The 11,698-nt window shown below is 35.7% G+C and overlaps 1 protein-coding gene across 3 annotated transcripts; it reads left to right on the top strand.

Moving 5' to 3' along the window:
• LOC123888213 (protein RIK) lies at positions 1-11,287 on the top strand. 3 transcript variants are annotated; one of them, XM_045937185.1, is made up of 13 exons: positions 2-221; positions 1,281-1,494; positions 2,332-2,433; positions 2,522-2,556; positions 2,644-2,719; positions 3,113-3,244; positions 3,332-3,409; positions 4,312-4,405; positions 4,510-4,627; positions 7,873-8,527; positions 10,247-10,508; positions 10,721-10,878; positions 10,960-11,287. In XM_045937185.1, exons 1-12 carry the CDS (start codon positions 142-144, stop codon positions 10,846-10,848), a joined length of 1,974 nt encoding a protein of 657 aa, XP_045793141.1. In that variant the 5' UTR covers positions 2-141; the 3' UTR covers positions 10,849-10,878; positions 10,960-11,287. The 3 variants fall into 3 exon arrangements, 2 of the variants coding, with proteins under 2 accessions (XP_045793142.1, XP_045793141.1); XR_006802023.1 differs by lacking the exons at positions 10,247-10,508; positions 10,721-10,878; positions 10,960-11,287 and adding an exon at positions 8,911-9,502 and having other exon boundaries at positions 1-221; positions 7,873-8,874; XM_045937186.1 differs by lacking the exons at positions 10,721-10,878; positions 10,960-11,287 and having other exon boundaries at positions 1-221; positions 9,362-10,389.
• Positions 11,288-11,698: the final 411 nt, after the last annotated feature.

Genomic DNA, 11,698 nt, shown 5'->3' with positions numbered 1-11,698 from the left:
CCTATGATTAGACGACTAAAGTCTAGAGGCACAAAATCAAATTTCAGCGATCAAACGCGTTTGAAATTCAATCCAACGCCAACGCGATTAAACTTCTTTCAATTTCGATTATACCGAACAAAATCAATAATCGCTTAAACAATGAAGGAAGATAGCACCGTTAGGGTTTCTTCTTCCAATGAAGCATCTGCAGCCAACGAAGCTTCGCAAACAAGACAGAGGTAACTCACGTCATTGAAATTAGCTCAATTTTGTGATTTTTTTGTTAATTATGTGAAATTAGTTTGATTATTTTTAGGTGTTGATTTCACTCTGGATTTGTCTTTTTGTTAATTTGGAATAATTTGAATAGCTTAGTGTAAATGTTTTCACTTTTCAAATGTTATAAACTGGAATTAGTTCATGTGCATGTTTGGTATCAAGGTGAAATTGCCGAAATTACAATGGCACTGTGATTTTGTTGAAGCTCCAAAGTGTAAGTTTTGCAGAATCATGGTGGCGCACGTGATTATGTCGAACTAATTGTGGATTTGTTGTTTTGTTAAATTGAAGTCATTTGAATAGCTTAGTGTAAATGTTTTCGCTTTTCAAATGTTAAAAAGATGGAATTAGTTTATGTGCATGTTTGGTATCACCGTGAATTTGTCAAAATAAGGATCACACTGATTTTGTTGAAGCTTCAAAGTGTAACTTTTGTAGAACGTGGTGGCTCACGTCATGTGATTATGTCAAACTCACTGTGAAACCAAATATGTTATCTATTAGTGAAACATGCGTTTCCGGTTTGGAGAAAACTTTCCCCACTCCACATTTTTCAAAAACCATAGATGTTTGTGAAAGTGTGGCATATTTTGTCCAAAAGTATATTTCCAAAAAATAGCACAAAAATCACTTTTTTTTGGGATGTGGATAACTGAAGTGATATTAGGGGTGTGGAAAGTTCCTCCTTATGCCAAAACGACCATACACTTAGTGCTTGGTTGAGATTTTAGGGTTACAGTGACAATTGGAATGCTAACTTTTGTTGTATTTGCTTGTTCAAAAAACTTTTGTTGTATTTGATACTATGTTTTGTGATTATTTTATCTTGAAATGGGGATATGCACCGTACACTGACGTGACATCCATGAAAATCACGTGGAAGATATATATATATATATATATTTAAAGCGGTTATTTGGTGTGCTTATTATGAAGCTATCAAGCGATACGATGGTTTTCATTGGATGTAGTGCATTGCTATTAAACTCTTTTTTCCGGGTGTTTTGCTGTATGTGTAGAAAGAAGAGAAAGTGGGATCAACCGGCAGAGTCATTGGTATCAGTTGGAATGGCTATCCCTGGAGTTCTCCCTTTGAGCAATGCCGTGCCTCTCGGCGGGGTTGCATTTTCGGGCGTGACTCCAGTGATCTCCGGTGCTCTTTTGACAAATCCATTGGCAGCTGCAGCCCTGCTTCAGCAGCAAAGCACGGTGGTGGCCCAAAAATTGAATCAAGTGAGTTGTCTAATCCCTTGTAATGTTTGATGTGTTTGCCGGTGCCCTTTCTTGATTGTATTGCTGCATCGTTGTTTTAGTTTGTGGGAAAGCAAATGTGCCGTTGTTTGATGAAATTTCATCAAGGATTTTGAACTTGATTCTTGAATGATATGGGAATGTTAAGGGGGTTGTGAATTTGGTGCTTGAACTGTGTCCTCTATTGAAGTGCTAGTAATCCTCCATATCCATAGTTTTTAATCCTCTGGGAGCTTACTTACACCGCAATGAAATCAAGATATCTTTCTGAAATGGAAAATCTTGATATTTAATGTTGAAACTATATACAATTAATTAAATTTGGTTTTTCAGTTTGACACTTCAATGATTTGATCATTCAGCTTCTCATTCTCTGTGATTTTACCTTTTAAAGCACATTCTTTTAAGATTTGTGATATTGAATACTAGCTTGGTCCACTTGTACTTCTCAGATCCATTACTCGTAAGTCTGCAGAATATGCTTTCGGATGGTCTGAAATCATTGACTTTAACTTTTGTGCATTTGTCATTAATAAACTGTCTTTAATTTTTATTTCATTCATACAGGACTATTTTGACAACTTCGTGTTCTCTGTTATTCCAAATATTCTTTTCCTTCTAATTTCCATAGAATAATTGTGCATGGGTAGATTGATACTGATCACATTTGCTTAATAATCATTTATGTGTGCGTAAAGATTTTGCATTATGCTGCTGAAGCTTTTGTTAATCCCTGAAGTTTTTGCATTGTTTAATTATAGTTTTCTTTTGTAATTTTTTTTAAAATATTTTTTATCTTGATGATAAATATTCTTGTAGCAAAAGATCCAAGATGAGTTGGTAATTGCTCGAGAAATAGTCATAAATGATGCAGAATCATCTATTCGTTACAAGTTGACAAAACGCCAGACACAAGAGGAGGTGACTTGTATAAGATCAGTTGTACACCCTTTTAATTCCACGCTTCTCTTAGTTTTTTTCTTAACAATCAATTTTCCACTTCCTGCAGATCCAGAGGTGCACCGGTACTATAGTTATAACTAGGTTTGTAGGTCGTTTAAAGCTTTTCTAAAGTCCTTTATGTTTTGCTTTTACCCCTGCAAGTAATTTATATGCCGGTTGCTTTCACAGGGGGAAGTATCGACCACCCAATACACCACTCGATGGAGAAAAGCCATTGTATCTCCACATCTCTGCAGGAGCTCATGTAAAAGCTGACCCTTGTTTTTTTTCTTTTATTTTTTATATAGCACAATGATTGGGTTGAATAATCGAATTTAATTGGACATTTTTGGCCAATCCTTTATTTTTTGTATGAAAGTAAACACTTATTACTTCATAAAATAATGTGGTCAGAACTCATATAGATTGGAAAGCTTTGAGATGAATAGGGTCTAATTAAAGCAATTAAATGAAATGTCTCGTGAAAGAGATTATTGAATTGAATTTGTCTGTAACAAATTGGTTTCTTATTCTTGGAAAGAGAATCATGTAGCTTTTTTTGTATCATCAGTCATGACTCAATAATAGATTAACAGCTGTTTTACACGAGAATGAATAACATATAGTTTGCTTCTGGTGACATCACATTATATTGCAGATAAAAGATACGGCGGAACGGATTTTAGTTGTTGACCGTGCTGCTGCGATGATTGAAGAAATGCTAAGGCTAGGACAAAATTCACAGTCAATTTCTTCTGCATCACCTTCACCTTTGACTAATGGAGTGAAGGTAGACCTTCATTCATTACTAGCTATATATTGTGACATTGTTATAATGTGATGTGTTGTTGACAACTAAAATGTATTGATGAATTAGGTACTGAGCACATGTGTGTTTTTGGGCTTTGATGCTGACCCGTCATGGAACATTGTTGCCCGTATACGTGGACCAAACGTGAGTCTTTACCTACCTAATTGATTTCTCTAGTTACTCTTGGACTTGATGTTTGTGCATGACTATAAGTTGACAGTGTCAGTGTCACAATTATTTTCCGAGTGGGCTGTTTGAAGTTTCACTTTTGTAATATCTTCATCTGTTGCCTTTTTGAGGCTCGTGTTATGATTCACGGCGTTATCCTATAATCTTCCGCTGCTTTTATTGTCTTGCATTCACCATTCTATCTTTTCACTCACTAGTAGTACCTGTGTAGTTGTTTTAAATTTCAATTTGGTGGCGTGGAAATACTTTGGTATAGCTCAGGTTATCTGATTTCCAATATAAGGTGTTGATAGGCAAGAAAAATGGGAGGATAGATGGGGGAATTGAAGAGTGTTGTAGCTGGCAAAGTGTTCTTTTGAATTTTGATGACTTTAGAAGGAGCTTTTCTGTGGAACAAAACTTCATGCATATTTAGATCAATTCTAAGACATTTTATTGGGAAAGGCGGTGTGGGGTTAAGTCTGTATATATAATCACAAGAATAAAGGAAATTTTCCAAGTAACTACAAATTCGAGATTACATTTACAGAATTAAGGCTAGAGGCTGAGCCATCGGTTTGTCTGTTCAATAAAATAAAACTAGATTTACATTAAGAAAATATATCTGGAGTTATTGCCTCATCAAACAGAATAAGTCGGCCTCGCTTGACGTTTACTATTTATTGGACTGGATGCCTTGTATCATTATGTTTATTATCGTTTGGTTGATAAATTTTTACTTTCATATATTTATTATGCTTACGTTGTGTATATTGGAGTTGAGATAATCTAATGTTTGAAGCTTCCTCTGACATCTCCGTACAATTTGGAGAATTTTTTTTGGTGTTGGTGGTGGTCGTATGGATTTGAACGTGCAGGACCAGTATATAAATCACATTATGAATGAAACAGGAGCAACAGTAATACTGAGAGGACGTGGTTCAGGAAATGATGAAGGCTCAAATGAAGAAGGTACTTTCTTCATTTGCTTGATCTGAACTTTTGAAGGGAATGGTACTTCAGTATAACTTATTTGTGATATATGTTTTTCAATTTGATTCCTTTTCTGGTTGCAGCTGGACAGCAGCCTATGCACCTTTTTTTGTCTAGTAACAATGCAAAAAGCCTTGAAGATGCTAAGTGCTTGGTGGAAAATCTTTTGGATACAATCAGTAGGGAATGTGGTGCTTCGAGGTATTCAATTTATATTGTCATAGGGTATATGATGTGAGCCAGGTGTTTTTTCTTCACAGGGTGGAAAACATAGGAAGTACTTTGTTTTTCTCAAATATTAGGTTTTACCATATAGAAACAAATCATTTTGTAGAAATCCAATTTTTTATTTTTAAAAATGGAGAAGGGAGGAATTATTATTAATTAAAGTGGCACTAATGGTCACTTTACTACCATCCCCTAGGGGATTTGAACTAAGTCCCTTGAGGTTACTAGATCAAACTCTTGTCTCTTACCACTGAGCTGATAACTCTTGGACCAATTTTTTAGTATCTGATAGTTCATGGAACTCGACAACCTACCTTTTGATAATTTCCTATGATGATGTTAACATGACAACAATCCTTTTTCATTATGGCATTATAAATATCATATCACGTGTATTTTGAATTGAATTTGGAATATCACTTTGGTACCCTTCTGGAAAAGGAGGCTAAACATTATTTTTGCCTGCCCGTCAGAAAAGCATGCATCCTCTCCCTTAGGTACGATAGACAGTAAGTTAGACTAGTAAGATGTCAAATTGTCATTGGTTCAGGTGAGAGTGAGACTGTGAGAGAGTGCTCACCTCCGAAACAATTTCCACTTTAAAGGCGATCCTTTTCTCTTTTAGATGAAACAGAAGTAGATATTGATTATTTTGGATTTTGTTCTAAGTGGTTGCTTTGAAGGCTAGCAATATATGCCCTTGAGTTGTGAGTTTGAGGCTGGTAGCTGTACCTAACAGCTTCTGCCCTGCACTCACTTCACATTATCTCACGAAGGGCCTCATGAATAATTATTTTCATGAATGTATGTTCCCTTTGTTGTTGCTTTCTATCTCAGTTACACACTTATATCATCCCACCATTACTATTTAGGCTAAATTGCACTTTTGGCCCCCTATCTTTATCCCCTTTTGCAAAAGCTCAATTTTGACCAAGTCAAAGCTGATGTGGCAAGTCACTTAAGTGACTCAGCTGCCACATCAGTTTTTTTTGTCATCTATCCATTCCTTTTTATTTTACGGACATATATATCCATTCTTAAAAAAAAAAAAAAAAATCATTATGGATTCGTAAAGAAAGAAACAGAACACAGTTGTTGAGCTAATGGTTCAGCATAACTTTTGCTCACCATATAAGGCCTATAATTCTTCTTAACTTTTGCTCATCATAACTTAAGTGTAGTGTACATAAGACCTGTTAAGTGTAAACTGCATAGGCAATTTCAATATCATAACACAATTTATTATAACAAGTAAAGTCATTACATCCAAAATGGAGGTTCAAGACACTTTCATAACACAAAGTAACATAATCAAAATAACATAACATATGCATCATCAAAATGTCACTAAAATATCAATCTAAGGCTTGTTGACAGATTGTTGAGTTCCAATTGGATCAACAGCATTAGTAGCAATCCTAGCACTCTTTTTTAGCCCTCTTGGTCCAGTTGCGGCACTTGATGTAATCACATTAGGAGTTGTATTATCATTCCTCCTCTTCGCAGGACTCCTCCTTAACCCACTTGGTACAGTTGCTGCTGGTCCTTTTAGTACCAGTTGTTGCTGGTCCTTCTTAGCTTTTTAGGTCTTCCTGGTGCTCTTCTAACATATGGAGGAGCAATTTGTGTAGCATCCACAATTGGCCATCCTTTTGGTCCATTGGAAGGACGAATGAGATTGTTAGAAGTATCAAGGAAGGTTGTTTTCCTGAAATTGTGCAACATTAACTTAAAATCTCATATAGATGCAACCTAAACAATTGATAAGATAGTTAATTATATAGACTAACCTGTACCATAATCATCTGGGTTTTGATTGTTAAACCAAATACATGCAATCCCATGACAACATGGTATACCAGATAGGTCCCATTTTCTACAAGAACAGGTCCTTTCTTTAAGGTTAACCACATAAGTATCAGTTCCATTAGAAGCAGAAAATAGGGAATATTCACTATCTCCGCACCAGTTTGGGGACCAAGAATCGGCATCTTTTTTAAAATTCTGTAACATCTTCTGAATCATAGGACATATATCACCCTCATACCTAAGCATGTAATCCATAAGTTTCACAATCCTATTAGTCATGTAAATTTCAAACCCTCCACCAATGAAATTATGGGTTTATCCCTATACTCTAAAATTGCACTATTAAAAGCCTCACACATGTTGTTGACTTGCAAGTCACAACATGTGTGTGTACTAAATGCTGCCCTACTCCACATATCAGGTGTTAAATCACACATATCTTTCCATGCAGCCTCAGTGAGTTTTTTCAAATTATCCATAGCTCTAGTAAACTCTGGTATAGTAGTGGATCTGGCTGCAGCCCAAAGTGCTTTCTTCAATTCATCTCCTGGATATTTCTTCCTCCAATTACCATACAAGTGTTTCACACACAGCCTATGTTCAACATAATCTGAAGTGCTAGCTATAGTAGGCACCAACCCCTGAAAGAATCAAACTAATTGTAATTAATAAAATGATTCAAACATAATTTAACTAAATTGCAAATCAAACAAATTGATACCTTGCTGGTCAGAAATGAAAGACCACTTCTTATATTGGAAACCATTTAAATCCTCCAGTAAGAGATCAATAAACCAAGACCAAGGGGTTTCCATTGTTTGCTATTTTTGGATTTGGGATTAGGTTAATCTTTTTTTTACGTACATGTATTATATAAGAATGAATACGTGACTCTTCCATTCCCTTGTATATTTTTTTTTTAAATGATAAGATGACAAAAAAAAACTGATGTGGCAGCTGAGTCACTTAAGTGGCTTGCCACATCAGCTTTGACTTGGTCAAAATTGAGCTTTTGCAAAAGGGGGTAAAGATAGGGGGCCAAAAGTGCTTTTTTGAAATATAGGGAGCCAAAATCGCAACTTTCTGAAACTAAGGGGCCAAAAGTGCAATTTAGCCTACTATTTATTAGTTTACTTTAAAATTTTGGCAATTATTTATTGCAGATAGGTTCTTTCACACGGCAATTATTTAGTACTTTTAAAATTCAATTTTAATTGTTTTTGTGTAACTAAGATTATTGGGTTTGAGATGGCTGTGTGTGGGTAAGATGGGATTCTCACCATTAGAAGTAGAGGTCTGATTGACAGTGATCGTTTTCTATTGCAATTCTTTAAACTATGTTATTTGGTTATTTTTTAACTTGGATTTCTTTAAGTTTTATGAAATAACTTTTGATTTAACTGTCATAGGATTTCATCATGTAAAGTTTATAGTGCTGTTCCACCTCCACAGCAGGTGTATACGGCTGTTCCACCTCCACAGCAGGTATATACTGCTGTTCCATCACCCCAGCAGGTTTATAGTGGCCCTTCATTGCCAAAGCAGATGTCTACTGCCATTTTACCCCTACAACAAGGTTATAGTGCTGTTCCACCCCCACAACAGTTGTTGGCTGGAGTTCAGAGTTCTGAGGCAGGCACAGGCGTAACCACTGCGTCAATATCAATGACTGCAGTTTCGACACCAGTTCCTCCAACTTCCTTGGTTGGAGTACCTTGTGTCATGACTGCCCTCACTTCTGGGACTACACAACAATCTACAGGATACCTAAGCTCAGGTCCTCAAGCAAACATGATTGGTTATATTCCTCCTTTAGTATCAGGTGGAACTAGCTATATTGGATATGGTGGAATATATCCTCAAGCTACCCCACTGCAACAAGTTGCCCTTGCCCTGAGGCACTCGCCTCCTGTTGCTTCAACAGTTGCTCCAACAACATCGGCATCAAGCAGAGAATCCAAGTCAACTACAAGCTCTGATCATGAAAAAGAGGATAAACGGACACCTCAGAGGCGGAAGTTTCAAGAACAACCAGTTGTTTCAAAGGGCACAAAACTCAATCAGGTTATTGCATTGCCATTAAAAAAATCTCTTAATACATCATTACATGAGTCATGGGGGAATATCATTCAATACCTTTATTTAATTGTAGTTTCTAGTAAGGTTGCAGTGAATAAAAAGCTTGGTATAGTATTCTGGTATAACACCTACGCAAAGTCTGGTTTAATATCTAGGCGCTTTGGGTTCAGATATAGTACTATTAATTGCATATGCAAATTTGATTATTTTATAAAGCATCAAAGCAAAAATTAACCGACGTCAGGGCTGTAAATGAGGAGCACCATAACAATGCAAAGGAAAAAAATTGTCATTCTAAATGGGCGGGGTGAAGTGCCCACCTAGTCTACAGTAACAGATCTGTGATAAGCTAGTCCCTCAAATGACTGATTTGACGAGAACTTCCTTTTTTCCCGAAATAGAAGCAATTATTTGTTATCCATTTATTATTCCTATTTGTACCACTTTTTCTGATAACAGCCTTGCTGCCTTGGGTGTGGTACTTATACTTACATGATGCATTTTGCATTTTCACTTTCAGCTGTATGTTAGGGTGAAATTGCCATTTGACAAAATAAATTAAACTAAACCAGTTGTAGATACATATTCATGAACAGGAGAAGTCATATGTTCATTATTTTTTTTATATTGCATTTAGAGCTCTCTGGAGTGTGGATATATTGACATTTTAAAAAACTAATTATTTTCTAGTCTCTTCATAATTTTTCTTTATCAAAGAAAATAGTAGTAAAAACTTATGTTGCAAATGCTGTTAATTTCTACCTCTTTTCTGATCCAAACATATTATCTTGTGCTGACTGTTGATGCTTAATATTCCAGGTATTTTCTCTGACCTTCTATGAAGCTAATATGCTGACACTGGACCTGTCAGGCCGTTGGTTTGTATGTTTGACAGGGTTTTCAATTTTGGAGAGTTTGCTTGTGGCTTCACAGTATATGCCCTTGCCAGTCCAAATGTTATTCTGATTTTTCTCTTCATTGGTAAAGTTGCTGAAAGTTATGCTTTGCCCTCAAGTCCTGCATCGATGGACTCCAAAAGAAAACGAGTGTGCTATAATAAGAAAAATTAATGAAATTTTAAAATTTGACGAGGGTTGGTAAAAGTTTGATTGTAACCTCAAACGTCAATTTGAAATACCCCCGGGTCATTTGTAAAATGGTCATTAATGTCACTTTAATTAAATAATAATTTACCCCAACTTTTTTAAAAACAATGAAATTGATAAGGGTCCTTTTTAGGTTATCCATTGAAAGGACACTCTTGAATATCCAATATTTTTAAAACCATCACAAACCATCACAGTTCTTTTTGCAAGACATGTTTAATCTTGATATTTGGCATCAATGAATGACTCATGGCATTGATGCTTTTCATGGCATTTGTTGACGTAGGTTATCACAACAAATTCCTATTCAGGTTGCATTTTAATTATAATAATTAATTAGCTATTTAAACGGATATCAGCCTGCAAATTTTCCTTTCGGCTGTTATCATCGCTGTGACATTAAATCAAGTTATTATAGGATAATAATTAACAAGTTGTTTTCCTATTCATTCTATCTTGTATTGTTTTCTGTATTTGTTTTTATTTTTTATAGTTCAGTCTCAATTGACTTGTAGTGTTTTGCATTGGAACAATTAGTAAAATAACTGATTCAGAAGTTGTTTGTATTTTTGTTTGTTCCACTCTAACTCAATTGCAGGGATTGGAACTTCTTAAACCCAATGAACAATATGATGGGTTGGCGTTGAGGAATATATCGACTATGCCTGCTCCTAAGAAGTTGATCCAGCCATCGTCCAATGGATTTCCACCACCCCCACCAAGAACTATGCCTCCACCACCTCCTCCAAAAAGAGCTATGCCCCCACCACCTCCACCACCTAAATTTTATGATTCAACTGAAGTTAAAGTACAAGATAAGAGCCATAGTTTACTGAAGACAAAATCTGATGCAGTTCCTGGTTAGTATTAAAAGAGCCTTTGTTTTCTCTATATTTTGTAGTGTGGTGTACAGAACATTTATTCTTTGTTTTTCTCTATAATTTGTAATAGCATGTATGGGGAGCATATTTATTGTGTGCTAATTGTGACCCTTCAATTGATTTTGCAATACTTTCTTAATTGACCTTCTTTTAGATTTGTGTGTAACCTGATTCTGATTTATATATTTTAGATACTTTGGTCAAGCTAATGGAATATGGTGACGACGACGACGATGATGATCTAGACGATTCAAATGAGGAAACACTTCCTCGCACCACCCAAACAACTGGGGTTCAAAAGCCTTTCTGGGCTTTATGATACATAGTGTGGATGTCAGAGACAAGAGATGTAAATAATCAAATATTTCGGTTGGGATTTAGCCATTTCATCAGTTCTTGCTGATTGCTGGTTATGGTTTCTCTTTCGCAGTGCAATGGCAGATGGAAATCCCTGAGCATGATTTTTGGAGAAAGAATAGTTGGTTGTTGAGTAGCATTTGAACTCTAGAGGCTATAGTTGCACATTGTCATCTGCTTTCCAAACCATCTGTTGTAATTTTTTGGCCTAATTTATTTGAGTATACATATGCAATGATAGTCAGATTTTTAGTAGTTTAGTTGCCCCCCCCCGATGTGATGAACAATGGTGTGATAAGGGTTTGAATACAGGTTTTTTGCTTCTTCCCCTCTTTATAGTCGGCAAACTCTTTACAACTCGCGCTAACTGATGAATGAAACTGCACTTCTCAATTGTGAAACCTGTTTGTATTTCTGTCCTATTGGGTTACCTTTCTTGTGTTGAAAATTTCCCAAACCTCATGTACTAAAATATAAATTTTATGGGTATGCTAATTTGTGCCTTATGTTAAGCAACATAAAATGTAGACATAGACATTTTGTATTGAAAAAAAAAATATTAAACTTAAAGAATTTAGTGCACACTTTTTTATCGATATTTGTTGTGCAAGTTTCTAATTTGACCATAGTTTTGTTAACAACCATTAGATCGAATATGATTATAATAATATTATCATGGTCTAACCGCATTAGACTCTCTCTCTCTCTCTCTCTCTCTCTCTCCCCCCATCTTATTATCCAATTCCAATCAATAAAAGTTTGAGATGAAGAAAGAAGAGAAAGATGGGAAGGGGATGAGGGAGAGAATGTGC

Source organism: Trifolium pratense, linkage group LG6, assembly GCF_020283565.1.
Source record: "Trifolium pratense cultivar HEN17-A07 linkage group LG6, ARS_RC_1.1, whole genome shotgun sequence".
Taxonomy (NCBI): domain Eukaryota; kingdom Viridiplantae; phylum Streptophyta; class Magnoliopsida; order Fabales; family Fabaceae; genus Trifolium; species Trifolium pratense.
This window is presented reverse-complemented; position numbering and strand designations above follow the sequence as displayed.

Coding starts and splice junctions, on each gene's coding strand:
- LOC123888213 (XM_045937185.1), top strand. CDS start 142: ATGAAGGAAGATAGCACCGTTAGGGTTTCTTCTTCCAATGAAGCATCT. Junction 3,410..4,311: donor CCCGTATACGTGGACCAAAC/GTGAGTCTTTAC, acceptor TTGAACGTGCAG/GACCAGTATATAAATCACAT. Junction 4,406..4,509: donor TGAAGGCTCAAATGAAGAAG/GTACTTTCTTCA, acceptor TTCTGGTTGCAG/CTGGACAGCAGCCTATGCAC.